The 24,065-nt window shown below is 45.3% G+C and overlaps 1 protein-coding gene across 1 annotated transcript; it reads left to right on the forward strand.

The window, feature by feature from the left end:
- The first annotated feature begins 223 nt into the window (after nt 1–223).
- Nucleotides 224–22,969, forward strand: LOC121156795 (interferon alpha/beta receptor 2-like). Its single transcript, XM_040980747.1, has 8 exons — nt 224–428; nt 6,756–6,848; nt 8,310–8,351; nt 9,505–9,619; nt 10,788–10,957; nt 13,976–14,133; nt 19,406–19,574; nt 22,714–22,969. Exons 2-8 carry the CDS (start codon nt 6,794–6,796, stop codon nt 22,782–22,784), a joined length of 780 nt encoding a protein of 259 aa, XP_040836681.1. The 5' UTR covers nt 224–428; nt 6,756–6,793; the 3' UTR covers nt 22,785–22,969.
- Nucleotides 22,970–24,065: the final 1,096 nt, after the last annotated feature.

The following is a 24,065-nucleotide window of genomic DNA, read 5'->3' on the forward strand; positions in this document are numbered from 1 at the left end:
CTCTGGCCCCGCCCCACGCCTGCGCTCCCTCCGCGAGGCTCCCGATCCCGCCCCCCGCAGGCCCCGCCCCTCTGCAGGCCCCGCCCCACTCCCTCAGCGGGGCTCCCGATCCCGCCCCCCGCAGGCCCCGCCCCTCTGCCGGCCCCGCCCCCGCAGGCCGCGCCCCGCCCCCGCGCTCCCTCTGCCAGGCCCAGCACCAGCCCTCCGCCTGCGTACCGACGCTGCCATCTCTACCCCGGAGTTCCCTGGTGGCTCGCGGAGCGCCCTCTGACGCCTGCCTGTTCCGCTGCCCAAGGGGCCGCCAGGAGCTCGCATCCCGGCGGCGGGAAGCTCACTGGGGGCGCCTGGCTGCGAACCCAAGGCCCCGACTCTGGGTGGAGGGCTGGAGGCCGGCATCTCTGACAGGAGTCGTGGTGCTCAAAGCCAAGGTAAAGCGGCATGGTGGGGTGGAGGCCCCTTGCAGTCCTCTGGTCGGCCCTGTGGCCGTGCCCGGATCCTGGGACCTCAGTCCGCGCGCCCTGCGCCCCGCATGGGGGACCCTTGGAGACCCCGCAGCCCTCCAGCTGCTCTGGGATGCCGCGGGCGGCCCCGTCAGTCATCGCCCTGCTGGGGGCCTCCTTGGCTGGGAGTCCAGGCTTGTGTATCCCCTTTCCCCCCCGAATAAAGGGTGTCGTCTTCCCGGACGAGGAAGCCCAGAGTGCTTGGGCGGGTCACCTGGCTCTTGTCACTGCTGCCTGGGCATCGTTAGGAGGCTAGGGGGTCGCAGTCCTCAAAATCCAGCCCTCTTTCAAAACGGACTCATTGGGTGAGGCCTCGGGTTCCGGGGCCTCCTGCCCCTGCACCCCAGAGTTGAGTATGCTTTGCCCCCACCTGCTCTCCCGCCTGGGAGCAGTCGCTGCTCCAGCCGAGGTTGGAGTCCTGAGCCCTCGAGATCCGTCGGTGGGGAACCGGGGTTGAGGGGAGGAATGCGGGGACACTTTCGGGGACCCCAGACCCCCCCCCCACCGCCGGGTCAGTCGGGCGAGCGGTTGGGAAAGATCATTGTTCAGGTGCTGGGCGTGTGGGGCGCCCGAGCGAATCAATCGGAAAGTACCGGAGTGTGGAAACTCTGTCCACTCGTTTATTTGACTAGCGGGGAACTAACCTGCTTTCCATTTCAGTCTTTGTTCTGAAATAACAAACGAATGTAACCCCAGCATGCTCTCCTTCCCTGGGGGAAAGGGAAAAGGACAACGCCCCTAGCAGGCTGTCTTGCTGTGTGTGTGTGTGTGTGTGTGTGTGTGTGTGTGTGTGTGTGTGTCTTGGAACAGAAGTTCCTTGTGATTGCTTTAGACCTCCTACAACTTGATTAAAAATTGAGTTCAATGAAGTAAGCTTAAGGATGACACAAAATTTTAATGGTGATAAAAAAAACTGTAGACCAAAGAGAAAAATTGATAAAGACCATAAAAATACAATTGCAAAGGAGATAATTTGGAGGACAGAACAGACTAAATATGACCAAAAAATAAAAACACTTTACTAGAGGAAAAGACGGAATGTAAGCCTGACGAATGCAGATAAAAAGAGAACGGTCAAGTCCATTGCTGAGAAGTCTGACTAGGAAGACAGAACACAGAAGCCTGGGCTCATTGCAGTTCCTAATGTAGAGAAACCGACGCAAGGGACAGAAAACACAAATTAAAATAGAGCAAAACAAAACTTATTGAAACGAAAAATAAAATGGCCTATAGGCCAAAGACCATGTCATGATCCAAGAAAATTTCCTGTAGGTGTGCTTGTCACCACCTCATCTCAAATGATTCCTTAGGAATCCACAGACAGCCAAGCTGGCCTGACTTCCCCAGAGAGATGCTGAATGCCAGCAGGTGGTTGTTCTGAGGGCAGAGTTCATGGGGCCACAGACTTTTCCCAGGGGGCTTCCCTGCCCACTCAACTTGAGAGTCTGTGGGTCTGAGAGTCTCAGGCTTGAAGAATGGAGCAAAGTCAGCACCCAAGGACCCTTTTGGAAACGGAACAGATGGGTGCTACAAGCCAGGAAAGAACAAGGTTGAGAACTCTGGAGCAGAGGACCTGTCAAAAAGACTCTTAATGAATATCCAATTTAACTGCAGAGCTAATACAAACTTTAGAGCTATTAAATAGGATGGGATGTGATTATTGTAAATCTAGATCAAAATACATGAAAAATGTACACCCATAGGAGAGGAAGGGGAGAGGAAATATCAAAATGCTATTGTTACCTTTCAAACCATCGTACCATAAATATTCTTTAAAATTCCAAAGTGCTATGAATATGTAATACTCCGACGTCCAGACTAGGGGCTATTTTAAGAGGATGTTTTTTCTTATGGTCAGAATTACATTTTTTATTTCAACAATTCTTCTGGCTTTCTTTTACCTTTTCTCCCAAATAAAAAATAAATTTAGAAACACTGTAGTGTGTTTGTTTATGTATAGAAAAGTCAGTGAGATTATGTTTACCTAAAGTTAACGATGGGACACTTATGTAGATTATTTTCATTTAAAAAAAAAGATGCAGAAGAATGCTTACAAAAAGCAAGAAAAATACTTGAGAAATAAACTAGGAATACACCAATGTAAAGAATGTTTTCTATTAAATGGTAGATGATGGGGCTGAAATTCAGATCTGGCTGCCTGCCATCATGCCCAAATGCAGTCCTCCGTGACATTTGTCCTACACTTTCACATCTGGCGGTTCTCTGATAAGATTCTGCAGCTACTTGACAAGGTCCCACCTAATTCCTGCATTTCCTTCCACCTTCCCAGGAGACAAAACCTATCAACCGTGAAAGTACCCACAAAAAGCTTTTGTAGCCCCTGCCCACTGCTCAGGACATTCTGAGACTCTAAAACTAGAAAAGGCTCAGCCTGTGGAGAATCTGGGCCTTCCCCATGTGCTGCTTCTGTCTGCACGTTGGTAGCTGGTCACCTCTTCGGATTTATTTCTCTCATATTAGATTCAATTTGGCTGTGAGTCCACTCTCAGTGTCTCCTTTGCTCTGCAACACTTTCCCAACAATAGAAATAAGGACATTTGTTACTGTTTTCTTTGTACTTTTTTAATTTAATTTTTTTCCAAAAAATATGTAATCATATGAGTGTGTTTTATTGTTATTTATTTGAAAGGGAGAGAAGGAGAGGGATGAGGGACAGAGGCAGACATCTCCCAATTCACTGGTTCACTCTTCGAAGCTCTTCTATGCGGGTGCAGGGTCCCAAGGCGTTGGGCCATCCTTGACTGCTTTCCCAGGCCACAAGCAGGGAGCTTGGAATAGAGCAGTCAGGACATGAACCGGCACCCATTAGGGATCCCAGCACATGCAAGGCAGATTTAGCCACTGAGCCATCACACTGGGCTCCACGACTAGTATTTTATAACAAGTGTTGAAAGGTTCTTTCAAACCAACCAGAAGAAGCCAACTTAAGCCAGGTTCAAGAATGTTGTAAAAGAGGGAGCAAGGGTCTTCCCCAGGCACAGAGCCATGCACAAGAGTGATCCTTTGGCTATGAGGGTAGTGATGGGCTCATGAGGAATTCCCAACAGCTGCTGGGGCTCCTCTGCCCAGGCAATTGCAGGCATACAGACACTTAGGCCTGGAGTCCCCCTCTTGGCACCTGCTCCTCAATCCAGCATGTGACAGGTTCCAGTGAAGTTGAGCCTAGCATCTCCTCTTCCAAGGACCTCCCATCCCAACCCTCAGTATAGTGGCCCCACCCAGAGGTCTTTAAACCTTTAATAGAGCATGCTAGGTGCCTGGCTTAACGGGGAACTACAGGCTCATCCTCTCCGGACCCAGCCTTCAACCAGCCTGGGTAAGGTAGGCACTACCTGATCTGGACTGGCATACCTGATCTTGAACTCCCTGGCACTCATGCACGGAGGGCTTTAGAGGAACACTGGGACTCTGCCAGTGTCACCCAGCTGGCACCCATGCAAAGGGTGGCAGGGCCTGGGAATCAGCTGTTGAGAGCACATCTTGCAGGGAACAGAAGCCATGCCTGTGTGGGCTGAAGCTTCCATCTCGGGGTGTGTTTTTCCCTGACCCACCAGCCTCCCACTCACAGACTACAAATGCAAAGAGAGAATTACTACAAAAATCCTGGCAGTCACAGAAGACTGTTCAGCCAAGAGTGTTTGTTGGAACAAAGAGAAAATAAATCCAAAGAGGGTGATCAGTCGCCAACATGCTGACAGGAGGGGTGTGTTGCAGATACCCAGTCTTTCAACGGGCTGGGTCTTTCCTAGTTTGAGGATCTTGGGGTATTTGGAGGAGTAGGGGAGTTTGGAGAAATGGGTAAGTGGGCAGAGACTGGAGTTGCTTTCTTGTGGGCATCGTAGTTGGAAGAAATGCAGGGGATGGGTCTTTTGGAATGCAGGTGCCTGTCCTGGGTGGGGGATTCCTTTAGTGACAACCCTAAGGTCATGAGTGACACCCATAAGGTCAGCCCCAGGGGACCCTGGGGGCAGAAGCTGGCCCTCCCGGCAGAGACGAGACTAGGCAGGCTTTAGGGAGACTGCTCTATTTGAAGTCGGGGAGAGTTTTAAAGGTCTCTATTAAAATAACTTCGGGCAGGAGGTACAGACATTGGCTGAAGATGTTTAGACCGCACGTTGGAATGCCGGCAAGGGTCTTGGGCTTGAGGCACACCCCCACTCCCCCACTCCCCCACTTCAGCTTCCTGCAAATACGCACATGGGAGCCTCAAGCAGTAAGGGCTCTACTGCCCACACAGGTGTCTCAGCTGTTGCCAGCATTGGAGAGTAGAACAGCATGTGGCAGATCCTTCTGTGTATGTCTCTCAACCCTTTCAAATCAATTTTTAAAAAGTTTTAAAATTTAAAAAAAAAAAGGCAATCCAGACTAGAGAACAAAACTCAAAACTAGATTTTTGCAAACAAGCACAAATCTGTTTGTCAGACATAAGGTTCAGAGTAGAGTTTGGGTCATCAGGAACAAAACAAGGGGAAGTGGACTTCCTGCTCAGGGCAGGAAAGCAGAACCTCTGTGTGTGTTAGAAGTTCATGTTTGGGGACTGGATCTTCATTGCCAGATATGTAACAGAAAATTGATATAGAACAGAAGATATATAACGGAGTTGCATCAGCTATAACAGCAGCAATTGAGATGTGCCCAGCATCTAAAGGAGTGGGTGCAACCATGCATCTCCTCCACTGTGAAGATGAGGATTGGCACCAAATACATCACAGAGGTCTCCTAGCAGGTGTTTCTAAGTAGGCGTTGTACAGTGGGATAAGCTGTGGGCCAAGGGGCCTAAAAGTCTCATCAGTGTGCAGGTAGAATGTGCAGCGGGAATACAAATGATGACATGGAGCTTCTTGGACAAGACAGTCAAGAGGACCTGTTAAAGGAAGTTTTTGGCTTGGGCTCAATCTGCTACATCATGACACGATTTTTGCTTTGGATCTGAAGCCTTAGACCCCCTAGTGTTTGAGGTGTACAAGAGCCCAAGGACAGAGTGAACAAGACCTGCTGGAGCTCTTTGCCTTTCTTGAAGAGTTCCTTTCTTACCTCAACAGTGGAACAGAATTCTAACTACAACTCATAACTCAGATGCTAATAAAATACCTTTTTAAAAAAAGATTTATTTATTTATCACAAAATCAGATATACAGAGAGGAGGAGAAAGAGAAGAGTATCTTCCATCCAACTGATTCATTGCCCAGTGTCCTCAACGGTTGGAGCTGTGCTAATTCGAAGCCAGGAGCCAGGAGCTTCTTCCCAGTCTCCCACATGGGTACAGGGTTCCAAGGCTTTGGGCCATGCTCCATGGCTTTCCCAGGCCATGAGCAGGGAGCTGATGGGAAGTGGTGCAGCTGGGATAGAAACCAGTGCCCATATGGGATGCGGATGCCAGCATTTGAAGGTAAAGGATTAGCCTAGTGAGCTATGGCACTGTCCCACACCCCTCAAATATATATATTTGAAATGGTGAAATCACAGTGGAGCAGGGACTATATGTGCATTTTCATGTCTGTTGTCTAAAGAAGAGGGAGGGTTAGGAGATATACTTTTTGTTTATGTTTAAAGGCATTCTGGAAGATTTGGGGGAAAGAAAAATCTTTTAAAGGAACAAGATTCCTCAGTAGGTTTTTATATGCTTAATTTTTTGAAGGAAGTGACTGTTTATATTGTTTGAAAGTTTAGGACTGTTCCCAAAAGGCTGACAATGTGACCCAGCAGGTGAAGCCACCATCTACAACACCGGTGTCTCATACAGATACCTGTTCATGTCCCAGCTTACTCCACATCTGATCTAACTCCCTGCTAAGGCACCTGGGAAAGCAGTAGAGATTGGCTTGCAGTTCTAAGGCTTTGCTAGCCACACGGGAGATCAGGATAGCGTTCCAGACTCCTGGTTTCAGTCTGGCCCAGCCCCAGCTGTCAGGGCCACTGGGGGAGTGAAGCAGCGATGGAAGATGCCTCTTCAACTCTCTCTCTTTCCTACTCTTAACTCTGCCTCTCAAATAAATAAATAAATAAATAAACCCTGTCTTTCAAAGAATATCCCCACTGGCTAGGAAGAAGGTCGGTGTGAGAAACTGAGGAAGGGTGAGTAAGTGCGTGGGGTCCAGTCCCATGGAGGGTAGAAGAAGCCTGGACTCGGGAATCTGACCATATTGCTGGCCTAGTGCTCTGATCTTTGCGTCCGTGCTTCTCTTTACAATTGGGACACCAGAATTTAGCTCACTTGCTCTGATTTCCCTTCAGGTGAGAACGAAGCAGAGTTTAAAAAATAACCAAGAAAGATGCTTTTGAAGCTGAGTGTTGCAGCCATCCAGTCCCTTCATTTTGGTGCTTTGGGTAAGTGTTACTTTCTATCCTAACTCTTGCAGGAACAAGCCTATGATGTCCTCAGCACCAGGGCCCTGCCTAGTGTCCAGTCACCTGTAGCAGCTGTGTCAAGAGTGACATAGAACTCAGTAAAGATGAGGAACACTTTGTGTGTAATTTGAAGATGATTTCTTTTGGTTGTCCAGGGTAGAATTTGTCGCCCTATTTGGGGAGGAGCGGGGAGGAAAGTCAAGCTCCTTGGAGCCGGTGCAATAGCTCAACTGGCTAATCCACTGCTTGCAAGTGCCAGCATCCCGTTTGGGTGCTGGTTCCTGTCCCAGCTGGCTATTCTATTTCCTCTCCAGCTCCCTGCTTACAACCTGGGAAAGCAGATGCACATGGGAAACCCAGGAGAAGCTGCTGGCGTCTGGGTTTCTGATCAGCTCAGCTCCGGCCACTGTGGCTGGAGTAAACCAGCAGATGGAAGATCTTTGTCTCTCCTTGTCTATAAAGTCTGCATTGCCAATAAAATAAATCTTTAAAAAAAACACAAACACACAATTAAAAAAAGAAAAAAAAGATCAAGCTCCTTATCTCCTACCACATCCATCAGGCTGAAAGCTCATCTCTGAACCCTGCTGGTTGTAATTTTTTTCCTTGAGTGCTATTGATCAAACCCTCTCACTGCCTTCCCACTGATCCCTTTTCCATGTCCCTATGTCATCTTTTCCATGGTTTAGCAGTAGAGAATCTATGAGAGGGATGGTTCTCTGGGTGCAGGCCATGCCTGCACTTGACAATGGTTAGCATCCTTGCTGTCCTCTTACTAAAATGCTGGTAAGCCCAAATCCCTAAAGTCATTGTCACATCCAGACAAAAGGACCCCATGATGAGACTCACCAGTTTCCACCAGGAAGTTTATTAATTAGCAACATGCTCATTCACATTTGGAGAATGTTCTAGGAAGATAAGCGCTTCTCAGGGTATACCATTAACCAGCCCAGTCCTCGTTGTTAGTGTCAGATCTTGCATAGATCTGCTTTTGCATAAACTCAGGGTATAATTCTTAGACCACATGTTGCTAGGCAGACAGCTCCCATCTGCTGGTTTACTCCCCACATGCCCACAACAGCTGAGGCTGGACTGGCCTTAAACCAAGAGCCAAGAACTCATAAGGGTAGCAGAGACCCAACAACTTAAGCTATCACCTGTGCCTCCTGGGTGCATGTCTGCTGAACCTGCAGTCAGAAGCCAGAACTGATACTCAAACTCACATACTCTAATATGAGATGTGGCTGTCCCCCCAGATAACATCTTAAACAACAGCTCAAACACCCACCCCTGGTTTTTTGTTGCTTTTTATCAAGCACAAGAAAGTTTGAATCCAATATGAATACATGTATAGAGAAGACGCTGAAACTTAGAGCGATGATTCTAAGTTGAGCCCAGAGAAAACTTGGTTGTTTTCTGACATGTTTTTCTTCTTCCTAGTGTACATCAGCCTGATGTTTGGGATTTCATGTGCTTGGCCTGGTAAGAGATTTTGGTGTTTTGATTACATTTTGAATAAACTGTTGAGGTGACCATTCGATTTCTTATCCCAGATCTTTTGTCTATTTTATTGGAAGCCTGTAAAAGGGAAAAAATTATGACTAATTTTTCTCAATGCTATTTGTAGAAATTAACACTAGAGGTCATTTGAAAAACCCTTGAAAGAATATTCAAACTCTTACTATTCTCACTAATGGAAGAATGGGGAGGCCCCAGTAATGCCAAACAAAAAAAAATTATCTAGAAATAATTTCCATTTCATTTACATTCTTCCCACTTGTTCATTCCAGATAAGGAAAAAACATTTTTTTAAAAGTATGACCACTTCTTGGTCTTTTGACTAAATAATACGTCAACTGAATTTCTTATCTACTTATATAAATTAGTTTTAGATCTCCACTAAACATTCAACAGGTGTCAGATCTTGTGATAAACACAGTTGACCACCACAAAGGCCTGAGCACTAATAACAGGAAATCCAGAAGTTCGTTACAACTTTTTACCGTATAAGGCAGAGCTTGACAAGGGGTAGCCTTCGATTCTCAGCTGCCACCATGCTTCCGGGCTGCATAACACTGTATAACAATTCAGTTTCCTGATCTGTAAAATGGACCCATGAATGCTACCTACTGGGACGTTGTTGGAAGCCTATGGCCTACAAAGGGCCGGTCTACAGAAGGCCACACCTACACTCCCACCTTCTGCTTCTCTGTAACAAGAAGGAAGTGCAGTGGGGAATCCAGTGCAAGAGCAGATTGTAGTCCTGCTTAAAGAGGACTTGATGGAAGGAGGAGCGAGGAGCTGGGTTGAGGGGCTGGCATGGGGATAGTGAGGGATACACTCCATGTAGTCCAGGAGGATCTGAATTGTTTGGGTCTCATGACATCCCTCAAGTCACCAATAATCAGAACAACCCTTCTGGACAAATTCTGCTTCCTTGAACTTGCTTGCTCCAAAAATGTGTTGCTCATTAAGAAGCTATGTTGATTAGCTCATTTCCTGTATCCAGCAGATTTACTGTGCTTCAAGACCCAATGGCTATCCCAAGGGAAAGGTTGAACAGTGGCCAAAAGACACCCTGGCTCCAAACACCAATGCTTTTCTCTGCCACCCCCTACCCCTTTCAATTTTTCAGAGAAACCCTGTGTTTTTAAAATGAAATTACAGAATCTACGGCCAGTTTTATCATGGGAATTCAAAAATGATTCCATTGTACCAGCTTACTACAATTTGCAGTACACAATCATGAGGTTAGTTGACGTCTTTTTTCTTTAGCTAAATATGCTCTCTTTTTGTTATCAGTGTTTACTCTCTCTGTCAGATTTTTATTCACAGAATTAAAAAGCTAAAGGCACCATCCGTTTCTCATTAATTGTTTCCCTTTAATAATCTAAAGCTGCTTGTGACAATTCTTGCATTTATATTCAAAGCTAGTTTCTGGAAGTCAGAATTCCATAAGCAAAACAGTTATTGTGTATGGTCCCCGCAATGCTTTCTCTAACTTACTCAGCCTCAATGTTTCCTAAAAGTCCAAAGATCTGTTGACAGTATCAGTGATTTCTGTTCACTCTTCTTTACTTAGGGCCATCTGTGGGGCACCAGTAGACACTAGTAGACACTGGGTGCAAAGTCTAGTTTAGTCACTAATGTCACTAATCAGATTACCACTTGGGATACAATGTGACTTCCATTTAGGGGTTGTTGCAAGGGTCAATGATATGATGTGTGGAGCCTTCTTCAGTTTCCTTCTGCCTGTATCCAATAGTCACATTCCTAAGGCATTGTTTTGAGCCAGCAGGCCCTTGGAGAATCTCTTTGTGGGCTGTTTATCTGGCTGGTGGGTATCTGGAAGTTTCCTTCTGCCTTGTGCAGGCACAAATCTCACCCACTTACCTTTCTGAAGCTTGATAGATAGAAATAACAGGGCTGCCTGAGGCACAGGACTGTGCAGCTTTACTCCAGGGGGGACGGTGTTTCAGAGAAAGAATTAAGAGTTGTCCTTTAGGGAAATGCTGAATGGGGACCTCTACTGTAAAAGTTCAATCATTCATTCATTGGACAAATGTTGACAGAGCAAGGGATCCAACCATGGACCCAAGTCCCTGCCTTTCGGGAGCAGACATTCTGAAACCGGGCAGAGACATCATTAAACAAATGAAGATGCACTGTAGCAGGAGAAAGTGAACACGATGAAAATTAAAAAAAAAAAAGTAAAAGGACCAGGATAAGAGGGATTGAGGTGCAGAGTTGTGGGCGGTAAGGGGTTACAGCTTACATAAGGTGCTTAGGGAAGGTGGCTTGATGTGTGTGATATGAGATATTTGGGCAGAGTTCTAAAGGAATGAGGAAATAAGAAACACCAAAAATAGTTTCTCATGAGATAAAGTTGTCCTTTTTCCATCTCTTTTCATCCCAAAGTAAACCAGAACCTATGAAAACTATTGAAAGCTGTACAAACATCACAAGCACATTTTGTGACCTGACAGAGGCATGGGAAGACTTTTATGAGAACTACTTCATCCTAGTGGAAGGATTCCAAGGGGCTGCATCGTTGGTGAACTGTTCGGCCGTTTTCACGTCTGTGGACTGTGAGTGGATCTCTGTTTGCCAACTTCCTCATCATCCAGAGCATCATTTGTACTCTGCCATGAGATGGGGAGGGCTGGAAAAGTGTTTTAGGCTCCTGGCGTAGGTTCAGCCCTGGCTATGCCATCTCTTGCTTTGCAACTGCATTAGTTCCTTGGCAGCTCTGAGCTTTAAGTTTTCTTTTCTGAAAACATTATAAAACCGTAATCTGGGCTTTGCAGATTGTCTCCCAGTGCCTAAACAAGGTGGCCCTTTGGGCAGTCCTAGTCGCTGTTTTTCTGTTCCTTTCACAGTCTGACAGGATGTGGTACCTCTGCTCCCCGTGAGGTAACCCAGTAGCTCTTGCACAAGGGAGCACCATATGATGCCCAAGAGTACAGCTGCGTCTTCTTTCTGTTTTGTTTTAAAGATTCACTTATTTTAAAGCCAACAATACAGAGAGAGGAAGAGAGAAATTTGCCATCTGCTGATGAACTTCTCACATGACTGCAACAGCTGGGGCTAAACCAGGCCAAAGCCAGGAGCCAGGAACTCCATCATGGTCTCCCATGTAGATTGCAGGGGCACCACCAGCATCCCATATGGGCACTGGTTCATGTCCCAGCTGCTCTGCTTCCATTCTAGCTCCTTGCTTATGGACTGGGAAAATAGTGAAAGATAACCCAAAGCCTTGGGACCTGGCACCTCAACAGGAGACCTGGAAGAAACTCCTAACTCTTGTCTTTGAGTCGGTTCAACTCTGTCTACTGCAGACATTTGGGGAGTGAACCAAAGAATGGAAGATCTTTCTCTGTGTCTCTCCTTCTCTCTGTAAATTTGCTTTCCAAATGAAAGCAAATAAATCAAAAACCAAAAACAGAACAAGGAGCTGGATCAGAACGCAGGCTCCATGGCTCCATCAGCCCTCCCATATGGATGGATGCCAGCATCTCAGGCAGTGACTTAAACACTGCACCACAGTGACGGGCCCCTGGAGTTGCCCCATCTTTCTTTTCCTATGCTTGGAAACAGCTCCCTAAGACAACTTCAGCTCCATTATTTTTCTTTTCCTAATCTCAGAAAAATGTATGAGACTGCTACAATTTGTGTTTGCTATAGATCTGTGTGTAAATATGCCTATAAAAGCAAATATTAACTTCCAGATCATTATGATTTATTAAAGAATGCTCACTTAAGTAATAATGAGATATTTTTCATGATTCAACCAATAACTATAAAAAAATGCATGAAGAGCCAGATGGGGGAGGGGGCAGTGTGCTTTGTCCAGCACAATCCTGGGAAGGGATTAGGTGTGTATTGAAACTTTACCACAGGGCCTGGCAGTGTGGCCTAGCAGCTAAAGTCCTTGCCTTGAATGCACCAGGATTCCATATGGGTGCCAGTTCTAATCCCAGCAGCTCCACTTCCCATCCAGCTCCCTGCTTGTGGCCTGGGAAAGCAGTCGAGAACGGCCCAAAGCTTTAGGACCCTGCACCCACATGGGAGACCCAGAGGAAGTTCCTGGCTCCTGGCTTCGGATTGGTGCAGCATTGGCCGTTGCGCTCACTTGGGGAGTGAATCATCGGACGGAAGATCTTCTTCTCTGTCTCTCCTCCTCTCTGTATATATGACTTTCCAATAAATAAATAAATCTCTAAAAAAAAAAAAAAAAAAAAGAAGGAACTTTACCACAGACCTGCCCACACCCAGAATTGCTCTCTAGTCATTTGTCCTAAAGAAATTATTAAGGAAAAGTAGAAAAATTTAGCTCCAAGAAGACTCAATGATATGTTCATTTTTAATACATGTTTTAGTTTTAAGATTTGAGATACATTGATTCTACTCAGAGACATTAGCGACAATCTCAATCTCATGAATCGGTTGAATCATGGTGTGGCCACTTAATAAGATAGAATTAGCTGTGAAAATCAAAGCATCCTGTCAGACTTTCTGAGAAGAGCCAGAAGATAAAATTTTTTGTGGGCCACGTGCCCACAAAAATCTATCATATTTCCTTGTTCAGTTTCATTAAACAACTTAAAACAAAATGAAAATCATTCTGAAATTGAAGACTGTGCAAGCATCCAACTTGTGGTCCACGATTTCCCAGCCTTTATGCTCCCAGGTATATATTAACTTGTTTCTAAAATTATAGACTGTGCAAAACTGTAGGTTAGAATGATTTCATAGTATATGTATGTTTAATAATTGCACTATATATGTTCGTGTGTACATATGCATGCACTCATTTAGATTTGTGTGCAAGGATTTCAAGCAGTTTTTTAAAGATTTATTCATTTATTGGAAAGCCAGATATACAGAGAGGAGGAGAGACAGAGAGGAAGATCTTCCATCCAATGATTCACTCCCCAAGTGAGCGCAACGGCCGATGCTATGCTGATCCGAAGCCAGGAGCCAGGAACTTCCTCTGGGTCTCCCATGTGGGTGCAGGGTCCTAAAGCTTTGGGCCATCCTCGACTGCTTTCCCAGGCCACAAGCAGGGAGCTGGATGGGAAGTGGAGCTGCTGGGATTAGAACTGGCACTCATATGGGATCCTGGCGCATTCAAGGCGAGGACTTCAGCCACTAGGCCACGCTGCCAGGCCCTCAAGCTTGTTTTGCACTGCTTTTAGTTCCTTTTCCGGTGCACTTTTTAAAGCAGCCATGGGTAGGTATAGTTATCTACACGTCACATAGGCAGAAGATGATTAGCCACATATAAAGAAAACTGCCTGTTCTTGTTTCCTGCCATGATTATCTATTGCTATTCTAATTTGAAGTCTATTTTACTTTCGTGTTTTAAATACAAACAATTGAAAGTTACTGACTTCCAACCTGAATCTTTCCTCAGGTTTCCATGGCTCTGTTAACCAAACCACCTCACTTTTACTCTTCTTAAGATTTTCACCTATGAAATTAAAATAGCACATGCTACTTTTAGAATCATTGGCCAGACTTAGGTTGTATCGTGCCAGTGGGAGACACTGTTCTGCAGTCTTTGGCTGATACCGGGTTTATTTTCTTTCTGTTTTCTCCCACAGTATATATTGAGCCACCAGAGTTTGAAATTACTGACTTCACAGACCACATTAATGTTACAGTAAAATTTCCATCCAACCTCCCCAAGGTACTGAGGAACAATTCAGAAGATTACTTACAGCTCATCATCAGTGAGGAGACTGGAGGGATGGTTAAGACGGTAAGTGATCCCTAGGGGTAAGTCAAGTCAGTTTGGCCTTAGCTGTGGACACATGTGCCCCCTTAAATAAAGCAATCTGTAGTTGAACTGCTCAGGCACCTCAGGGTGGTCTGGCTTTAGAAAATTCCTCTTTGTGGTTTGTTCATTGTAGCAATGTGTAGAGTTGGCCCAACAGCCCCAGTCTTTAAAAGAGTAAGTCACATGTACAATGTTAGGGGACACCCAGAAGAGAGAGATGAATGGTATAGACCAGGACAGCAGTCAGATTTCAGAAAACCAAAGTGAGAATGCCTTGAAGAGTAGTTTAGCTGGGCTACATGTGTTGTACAAAAAGTATCTGCCTGCCCCTGCTGTTCTCACACACAGCAAGAAAACTGGCCCTTCCCAGCAGCTCTGTCCCTTCCTGATTTCCCCTTTGGGGCCCAACTAAAGGTCAGTAACCTTGAGATGACCGCAGTATCATCAGACAGATGTGGATCTTCAACTGCCTAGTGTCCCGAGCTACCCAGATGACGGGAATAAGCAATGAAAATGGATAAACCACATCCAGCAGGCGGCCCTGCTGTCACAGCGGCTTAGCTTTGGGGAGCTCATTTCAGTCCAAAATTCTTTTTTGAGTAAGACTAGCCCACAAAACTCTGGGTAGAGTCCTTTCGGACACAGAGCACAGGCCGGCCAAGGATCCTAAGTCCGCAGTGGGCCCTGTGGATCTGAGGAATGACAGGGAGAGGAGTGTAACCAAGAAGGGAGGGTTGGAGGAAGTGAGGTCAGAAGCCAAGGGACAGACCCATTAGGGCACTGTGGGCTTAACAGGTCATCCCACAAGCGTATTAAGAACAGATCACAGGGGGCAGAGCTGGAAGTGTGGAGACCAGCTAGGACCTTGTTAGGATGATAATCACTTCACTGGCAGTAACAAATTACATTATCACTTTGTATTTAATACCCGTATGAATTATAGTCTACACACCACAAAATGAGAGAAAAAATGTGAGTTAATGCGGCTCAGGGTGCATATCAAAGGACATTACATGTATTTTCACCATTTCTCATTTATTTTTAACCCATGAACCATTACCTATCTGAGGTAACTATTCTTTTTGTTATTATTATTTGAAAGACAGAATTGGGGAGGGAGAGAGATCTTCCATTTGCTGGGTCACAGAGGCCACCGCTGTACCAGGCCAAAGCCAGGAGGATTCATCCTGGGCTGATTAGGATGTGGACAATACTAGATGTGGAAAATCATCATTAATAAGGATCTTATTCACAAGAGAATACTCATCCTTAAGTTAAACCAAGCAGGGGAAAAGCTATTGATGTAGTCCACGGAGCAGATGGTGTTTGCTTGGACTGCCTGGTGGCTGTGGGGACACTGAGAAGTGATCAGTCCTGCACAGACCTTGTGAGTGCAGTGAACAATGCTTGCATATTGGCTGCGTGATGTTGCAGGAATGGAGTGTAGGAAGATGTGGACCAGTTTCCTTAAACCTAATACAATGCACTCAGTGAAGTCCACACAGACCACAGCAAGCAAAGGCTTATCGCATGAAGAAGCAGAAGGAGGCCAAGAACCAAAGCTCAGATCAATGCTTCCAGGACTGGGGACCCTGAAGGCAACTGGCACTGTGGTTTTCCAGCACTTCGTCTTGGGTGAGGACCCTTAGTGTAATTTTGAAGTCACCTGCTGTGTAGGCCATCTGGCCATTATATCCATATGCAGCTTCTAAGTGAAGGATTTCCAAGCCTGCATTTTTTCCCCCTCATCTCCAGGTAGTCTTATTCTGTCTTTTACCTCAAGCTCTAGGATAAGGGATTTCAGTTAAACAGAGAATTTGGGGATTTACTTTTTTCAACTTCCCCCTTAATCTTATTGCCTTTCTGCCTCAGTATAGCAGAAAAAGAACAAAGTCAGGTCTCTGATGCTTTGGTTATGGACCAAGGAGCTATGAGTTGGTTATCAGCACTCAGTTTTGGATGTGCTTAATCAAAGTACCCAGAAGGCACCTTGGAGGAGATGTTTGTTGGCAGGAATTGGATGTACTGAGCCTAGAATCTGGGGAAGAACTCCCAGTGAGGAAAATGTACTTAGGGTCATTGGCTTTGTGATGTCTGTTGGATTTCCTCAACTATTAAGTGGGGGCACACAGAGAAGAGATGTCCACGGATGGAACTCCAGAATGTTCTAGAATGTGGAAGTCTACCAAGTGAGGAAAAAACAGCAAAATGGACTAAGAAGGACCCAACCTATGTGGTGGGAAGAGAACTAGATGAGAGTGATGTCCTGGTTGCTGAGAGAGGAAAGTTCTGGAAGGAAAGTGGGAGCTATTGAATCAAATGTTATAAATGAGACAGGTTAGGACCATGAACTGAAAATTTTGGTCTGGGCAACACGGTAGGCATCGTGCCCTTAATAAGACAGTTTTGGTGGGGTAATGAGGGCAAGGCCTGGATTGGGTGAATTCAAGAAAGAAGGGCAGCTATAATGGAAGACAAAGGAGAGGCTATCGAAGAGTTTTCTAGAAAACAATGCATATTGGTAGCTACCAGGGGAAGTAGGAGAAGAGGAGAAACTTTTGAAGGTAGAGGAAATTGTAGCATGTTTGTATGTAGATAGAGTCTTCCAGAAGGTCTTGTTGCAGTGTGCTAGTGCAGGTAAGAGTGGATGGTGGAGCAGGTGAAGGTTAGCCTTGCTTGTAGACTTACTGAAATTGTGCCATGGCTGCACCCAGCAAGGCACCTGGATGCTCTTCCTTCTGCCACACAGCCTCCCATAAGAGATGTGAGAGCCCTACTGTGGTACTGGGTATAGAGCCTGGTGTAGTGGCTCAGTGGCTAAATCCCACTATGATACTGGGTATAAGGTGTGGCGTGATAGCTCAGTAGCTAAATCCCACTGGGATACTGGGTACCTTGATCCCCATTTGCTACTTTATTATTTGCATGCATGACCTTACATGTTACCCTGTTTCATCATTTCTCTCCCTTGCCAACAGAAACACACTATCACAAAAGACTGAATTTCTAGAAATCCACATTTATTCAGCCGCTAGTAAGCACGCATTTTGGAAACTATAAAACATGATATGAGAGTTTCTCTTCATGAAAGGCTTCATATCTTCTTGTAAATTCTGGAACAGAACCAATTTGAAGGGAAAGAAGAGGCAGGGTGTTTCCAGAGACAGGAGAGTGGCTGCCTGGAGCTGTGCAGTATCCTCATCTGTTGAGCAGGGAGATGCCTGCTTTGCAGATAGTTTTGGAAATCAACCAAGTTAAGGGCATATTATAAAAACTATGCAGAAATTTCAAGTGTTTTTTTTAAAGATTTGTTTGTTTTACTTAAAAAATCAAAATTATAAAGAAAGGGAGAGAGAAATATCTTCTATCTGCTGGTTTATCCCCAAATGGCTGCAAAAGCTAAAGTTGGGTTCATCTGAAGCTGGGAGCCAGGAGCTTTTACCAAATGTCCCATATGAGACCAGGGGCCCAAAGACTTGGGACAACCTTCTCTGCTTTCCCAGGCCAAAAGCAGGGAACTGGATCAGGAAGCAGAACAGCTGGGGTACAAACCAGCTGCTCCAGCAAAGGGAGGCTTAACCTGTTAAGCCATTTGCCAGCCTTTGTGCTGGGATTTCTTACTTATTTTGTTACCAAAATCAGCTTTTCTATTTTAATTCCACAACCTGGATTTCACCTTTTCATTTGAGAGCGAAAACACGTGCATGCCCATCTGTTGGTTCACTCGCTGAGTGCCGGGGAGGGCCGGGGGCACACAGTAGGGAGAGGGTTAAAGCCAGGACCTGAAGCTCAGTCCAGATTTCCTATGTGGGTCAAGGAACCCTATTCCAGGAGCCACTATTGCATTAGGAGCATTGTGCATTAGCGGCATGCTGGAGTCAGGAGCTGGAGACACCTCGCTGTGAATCACGGGGGTCTTAACTGGCTGCTCAACTCCTAGGCCAGCTCTGGTTCTTGCATCAGTTGAGGAGTGAGCCAGTGGAAGACCCTTCTCTCTATTTTTCTCTCTCTGTAGTTCTGCCTTTACCATAAATAGTTGTGTTTTTTTTAAAGATTTATTTTTATTATTTTTTCATTGGAAAGGTGGATATACAGAGAAGAGAGACAGAGAGGAAGGTCTTCTGTCCGATGATTCACTCCCCAAGTGAGCGCAACGGCCAATGCTGCACCAATCCGAAGCCAGGAGCCTCTTCCGGGTCTCCCACGCGGGTGCAGGGTCCCAAAGCTTTGGGCCGTCCTCAACTGCTTTCCCGAGCCACAGGCAGGGAGCTGGAAGGGAAGCGGGGCTGCTGGGATTAGAACTGGCACCCATATGGGATCCCAGGCGTACAAGGCAAGGACCTTAACCACTTGCGCCACCGCGCCGGGCCCAATAGTTGTGTTTTTTTAAAGCTGATTGCATGGATTAAAAAAACAATGTTGCAACAAAGCAATATCTTTTAACTCTATTTTCCAAGAACTTTGCAAATTACCCTTGTCTGTGCTTATATGCATGTACGTAAGAACATATCCTTATCATTTTATGGTAAGTTAATTGTTGCAAGTGACTCATAAATTTCTTCTCTTGCCAAATCTATAATATTTCTTAACTCTAAGTTAGCTCTATCTTTTTTTAAGATTTATTCTATTCTTTTTAATTTTGAGTTTTATGGTACAATTCCATTGGGTTTGGAATTTCCCTATCCCCTCCCCAAATTCCCAACCCCCCCGATTAATTTTCCCCATATTATTACAATAGTATAGTCCTTCATAAGCAGTCATAAGTCCATCAGTCTGTTATTTAAATGTTATTTAAATATTGCTGATACAGACAATGTCAGACAGCCCAGCATCCCAGTATTCACTGAGTTTCATTGGAAGTTGAACAGTTTCATTGAGAGTCCATCTTTGATTTGCAAGTAGAGAGGAATGCTGCATTGTATGTTCACATCTGGATATGGTAGTCTCTATCGCACCATCACTATGCATTTCCTTAAATGAGAAGGTACAAATCAAAGTCAACAACAACAGGTATGAAGCTAAAACAGAAAATGTAGTACCATGGAGTCAAAAAACATTCCACTTAATAAACAACGTATGGGTGAAGAAATGAAAAAGGAAACACAAAAGCCTTTTGGGTACAGTGAAGCCACAGTGCGATCCAGGAGCCAGCCATCTTAACCCTACTGAAGGCAAATTCCCTAAGCTCCTTGTAGGGTCTGCCTCAGGAAAATTCTCACATAACGTCTGACTGATATGTTAATTATTTTGACAGCATAAACCTGGGATACCAAAAAACATCAGTGGAAATATCAGCTATGTCATTGAGAAGTTGATTCCAAAAAGCAACTATTGTGTGTCTGTCTATTTTGAGCCTACACTTCAGACTAATGTAGTTAAACCTCCTCCAAAATGCACCCTCCTTCCACCTGACCAGGAACCAGGTATGTTCATTTTTTAAAATAGTTTTGAAAGTATATGCTTTTATTCTAAGAGAAAGCCTACAGAAGAGTCTGAGGTTCTTAGACCAATAAAGGCACAACGCAGAAGTGTTTTCTGTTGGCCAGCCTCAGCTTTCTGATAGAGTCATTCTCCTATTGTCATGCTGTGGGGCTAGTTAGACATTTACCTTTATAAAGTCAGAAATCTTTCTGAAATGGAAAGAACTTTATTTCAGGGAGTCGGGATTAGATTGAATGCCATTGTTTCCTAAGCTTGACCATTGTTGAAGCCAAATGCTACACCAGGCTGAGTTTCTCAGAGCAGCTGGATGCAGAGGCAGCCAAGAGAGCTAGAGTGGAAGCAACGAGATTGGGAGTGATTCCCAGGCAAAGGAGACCACTATTCTGGGTCACAGGTGAGAGGGGAACATGCCAGAATGGATGAGGGACTGTCAGGGATGAAGTTGTAAAGCTTTTCTCTTGCAAGATCTCTTGTAAGAACGTCAGAACAGTGAGCAGGGTGATCCTGACCCTTCCTGCACACTGAGAAATACACAGGGAACAATCCAGCCTAGGAACCTTCCTTGGATATTAATTTCTAGAAACTAACAAGGTCTCCAACTCTCACTGAAAGAGATTGAAAAAAAAAAAAACCTTCCCTTGGAGAAGCCCTGCTAAATTTCCCAGTCCCAATAGAATACCTGAAACAGGGTAAAAAAGAATGGAGATTTATTTTCCACAATTCTGCAGATTGGCAAGTTCAAGATCAAGGAGCCAAGTGAGAGCCTTTTTGCTGTGTCATATATGGCAGCAGGTATCATGTGGCAAGAATGCATGAGAAAGCGAAATCTCACTTGTATAAGAAAACCACTGCTACGTTAACCTATTCTTAAGCGCAGAGCCCCCACCACACACATGACACTTGAAGGTCCCTCTCAATACTGTCACGTGCCCTTTAACTTTTACTGTTCAAGGTCAAGCCATAACCGTGACCACAGGGGGGCCTGTTAGGAGGAGCAGATGATGCAGTTGTCACTCAACGCAGGTGTTGTGGGTTTCTGAAGCTCTGTGCTATGAGCTGGGGAGAAAGCCTGGACTCTGGCTTTTCCATATGTCCATATGTTGTATGGTTTGTTTGCAAACAAGCCTCCTCCTGACACTGAAACCTCACATGACTGATATGACAGACAGATGAGGTTTCCTGTCACATCCAAGAAGCCCTGGGGTTTTTGGAGGCAGGCATGCCATGTAGTGACTCATTGTCTCCTCCAACTCTCTCTAATCCACCTGCTGAGAAATATTCATGCCACTGCATGCTATCAGGTCCTTTCTTCTGTGGAATGCGTATATCATCATGCCTCTTAAGTCAGCCTCCATTCCTCAACCTTATCTAAGACCATTCATGGGGAGGTGGCCCCAGCTATCCAAATGCTTAATGTCTGATTCTTCTCTGACGCCACATACTGAGGCATCCCATCATCCACTTATCATCTGATTCTACACTTACTCAGGGAAAGGAGTTTGGGGGAGGGTTCCTGGATGGAGCAATAAACAGACTGACAGAGGATTATAGCCCCCAAACCTGGGGAAATACCTTCCCTCACAAATCTTCAATTGATTGCTCTTAATGGGGGCATTGAAGGGAAATTCTGTTCATTTGATGAAGGTCTCTTGGAGACAATCAGTAGGTCAGATTCTCTTCTTGATGTGGATAAATTAGTGAACAAAACGGGTAAGAATCCCAGACCTTGTGCTCATGTTCTAATAGGAGACAGAATTGCAAGGTCACAGATCAAATATATTGTGTGCTAAGTGATAGTAGCTGCTATGGAAAGAAATTAAAGCAGAAGAGGGGTGACATGAGTGGGGGATGGGGCTCACTATATCAAATAGGCAGGGTCTCTTGGTTCACGTTCCCTAGAAGCAGAGTCTGGGGTGGGAATTCTTGTTCAAGGGTGAGCTATCAGTACGGGAGAGGACAGTTCAAGAGAAAGAGAAACGAGGATGGGGTGGTAGAAATGAACTAAGCAAGCATGTGGTCCCATTCAGGCCTCCTTCAGCCATGATCTCTAGGGTTTTCCGGAATGTGAGTTGTACTCCCAAGTCAGTCAGTTGGTTGCTCCCTGATAGGATCTATGATGGACACGCCGCCCCCCACCCCCGCCAGGCCAGTATGGCAGTCCCACTCTGACCCAGAGCAATTCCTTAGAAGAGCACGTCTGAAACATGTCAACCAACAGGGGAAGTGGCACGTGGGGGTACCCAGACAGCTAAGGGGGATGTGAGCAGGACCCCTACAGCATGACAGATAGCCAGGAAGGGCCTTTCCGAGAAGGTAGATTGGAGGAAAGACCCAAGAAAGTTGTGTCATGTCCCCTTCCCCCAAAAGATATCCACACCCTAATCCCTGATAGGTGACCCTGACAAAAGGATTTTGCAGTAGTGATTACATTAAACATCTTTGAGATGGGAAGATGACCCTGGGTTAGCCAGGGGACCCAGGATGAGCAGGTGGGTCTGTGGAAAAGAAAATAGCAGGGCAGTGTGACAAAAGAAGCAAAAGTCAGAGTGAGAGAGATGGAGATGCCATAAAGGCTGCCGTAAAATACAGGAGCCTCTGGATGCTGGGACAGGGAAGGGCTTGGTGTATTTCCATGCCAATTCCAAAATATTTAGCTCAGAGAAACCCCTTACTATGCAAAATATATTTGTTATTTCATACCACTCGTAAGAAATTAATCCGGAAGGAGATGGAGGAAGTGACGCAAACATAGGAGGGGAGAGGATTGCATCCCGAGGGTCCAGCAATGCAGGCTGTCAAGCAGGATCGTGCCTGGCAGGGTTCAGCAGAAGTGAGCTAAGCAAGGCAAAGATGGTAACCTCAGGATCAGAAAAGGTGTCTGAAAGCAAGGCCCAATTATAGATACAAACTATCAGGTCCCAGTCTATCTTCCAAAGCTTTTGGTTCCTCTGTCTTCACTCTAACTCACCAAATTAAGGGTCAGGCAGCCCCCATGAGACTCCAGATCACAAACAGGGTGTAACTGTTACCTCTAACAGCCTAACTGTAGAGTGTAGTTTGAGACAGTTCACATGCACCCCAGAGCCTGATCAAATAAAGTAACCACCAATCTACCCATAGGCCCCAGACAGCCGGAGCCCGGTCTACCATCACAGCATTTTCAAAAGAACCCGCCAGCCTCCCATCACTGACCTATCCAAGGAAGGCCACGGACACTGTGGACCAGCCAGAGACGTGCACGAGAACTGATCACACCCCTCCTCGCCCCCAGCTTTACTCTGCAAGACTACCAGCCTTAATCCACCCCTCTCCCCTGTGCAAGTGAACAGTAGCTGCCTCTGTGCTTTGCAAAATAAACACCTGCTTTGTTCAGCCACCCTGGTGTCAGTGATTGGCTTGCTGTGCATTGGGTGAGCCGACCCAGGCTTGGGGGGTTCTATGACATATAGGAAGCCATTGTAGGAAACAAAGACCCCCTCGATTGCCCCCTCATGATCAAAAAAATTTCCAACAATACAAATAACTGTGGTAATGAAAAGACAGTTGTACATTTTTTTATTTAAAAAAAAAACTGCTGTAAATAACTGGCATGACGTATATATTCCACCTGCAAATTACAGTAATCTCACTTCTAAGTAGTTTCAGTGTGAAAATTACATGAAAACAAAACACTCATCTTGAAATTTGTTTAAAGAACTCATTTATGTGTTAGAATTTTTCAAGTTCATTCTAACAGATATCGGTAACTAAAATGCAGTTGTTGCTTTTACACTTACTATTTGGCTGGTTTCAAATTCACTTTGGCATTTAAATCTTATCTTTCCTTTTTTTTTTTTTTTGAGCATTTTACTTTAGTATTACCATGGGACATCAGTGTTAGAGGCCCAAATCATGGCTGATGAATTACAGAGCCTGTGGAACATGAAAAATATAATTAACCATATAGACACAGATACTATACTATTTTATTTCAAATTTTTTAGGTTGCTTTTTAAATTGCAGTCTAGCCAGCTCAACATGACTAGAGAAAGCAAAACACAAGTCTAACATTTTAAAACTCCAACTTTAACACCACCTTCATGTGTTTTCGAATGCAATTTATACTTTTACCAGAAAACAGGGCATAAGAAACAAAGACAGCCAACCTTTGGGGCAGCTGGTTAAGCTACTGGCCACCACTCCAGCAGCCCATCTGGGTGCTGGTTCAAGTTCTGATTGCTTGCTTTCTAATCCAGCTCCCTGCTAATGTGCTTGGGAAAGCAGGAGCGTATGACCCAAGTGCTGGGCCCCTGCTTCCCCAACTGGAGTTCCAGGGTCCTTGCTTTGGCCTGGCTTAGCCCCAGCCCTTGCAGACATTAGGGAAGTGAACCAGTGGATGGAAGTTGGATCTCTCTCTCTCTCTCTCTCTCCCCCACCTCGCCATTTTTCTCTAACTCTGCCTTTCAAATAATAAATAAAGGCCCAGCATGGTA

This window comes from Ochotona curzoniae, unplaced genomic scaffold, assembly GCF_017591425.1.
Source record: "Ochotona curzoniae isolate NIBS_2020 unplaced genomic scaffold, NIBS_Ocur_1.0 contig_3498, whole genome shotgun sequence".
NCBI classification, from domain to species: domain Eukaryota; kingdom Metazoa; phylum Chordata; class Mammalia; order Lagomorpha; family Ochotonidae; genus Ochotona; species Ochotona curzoniae.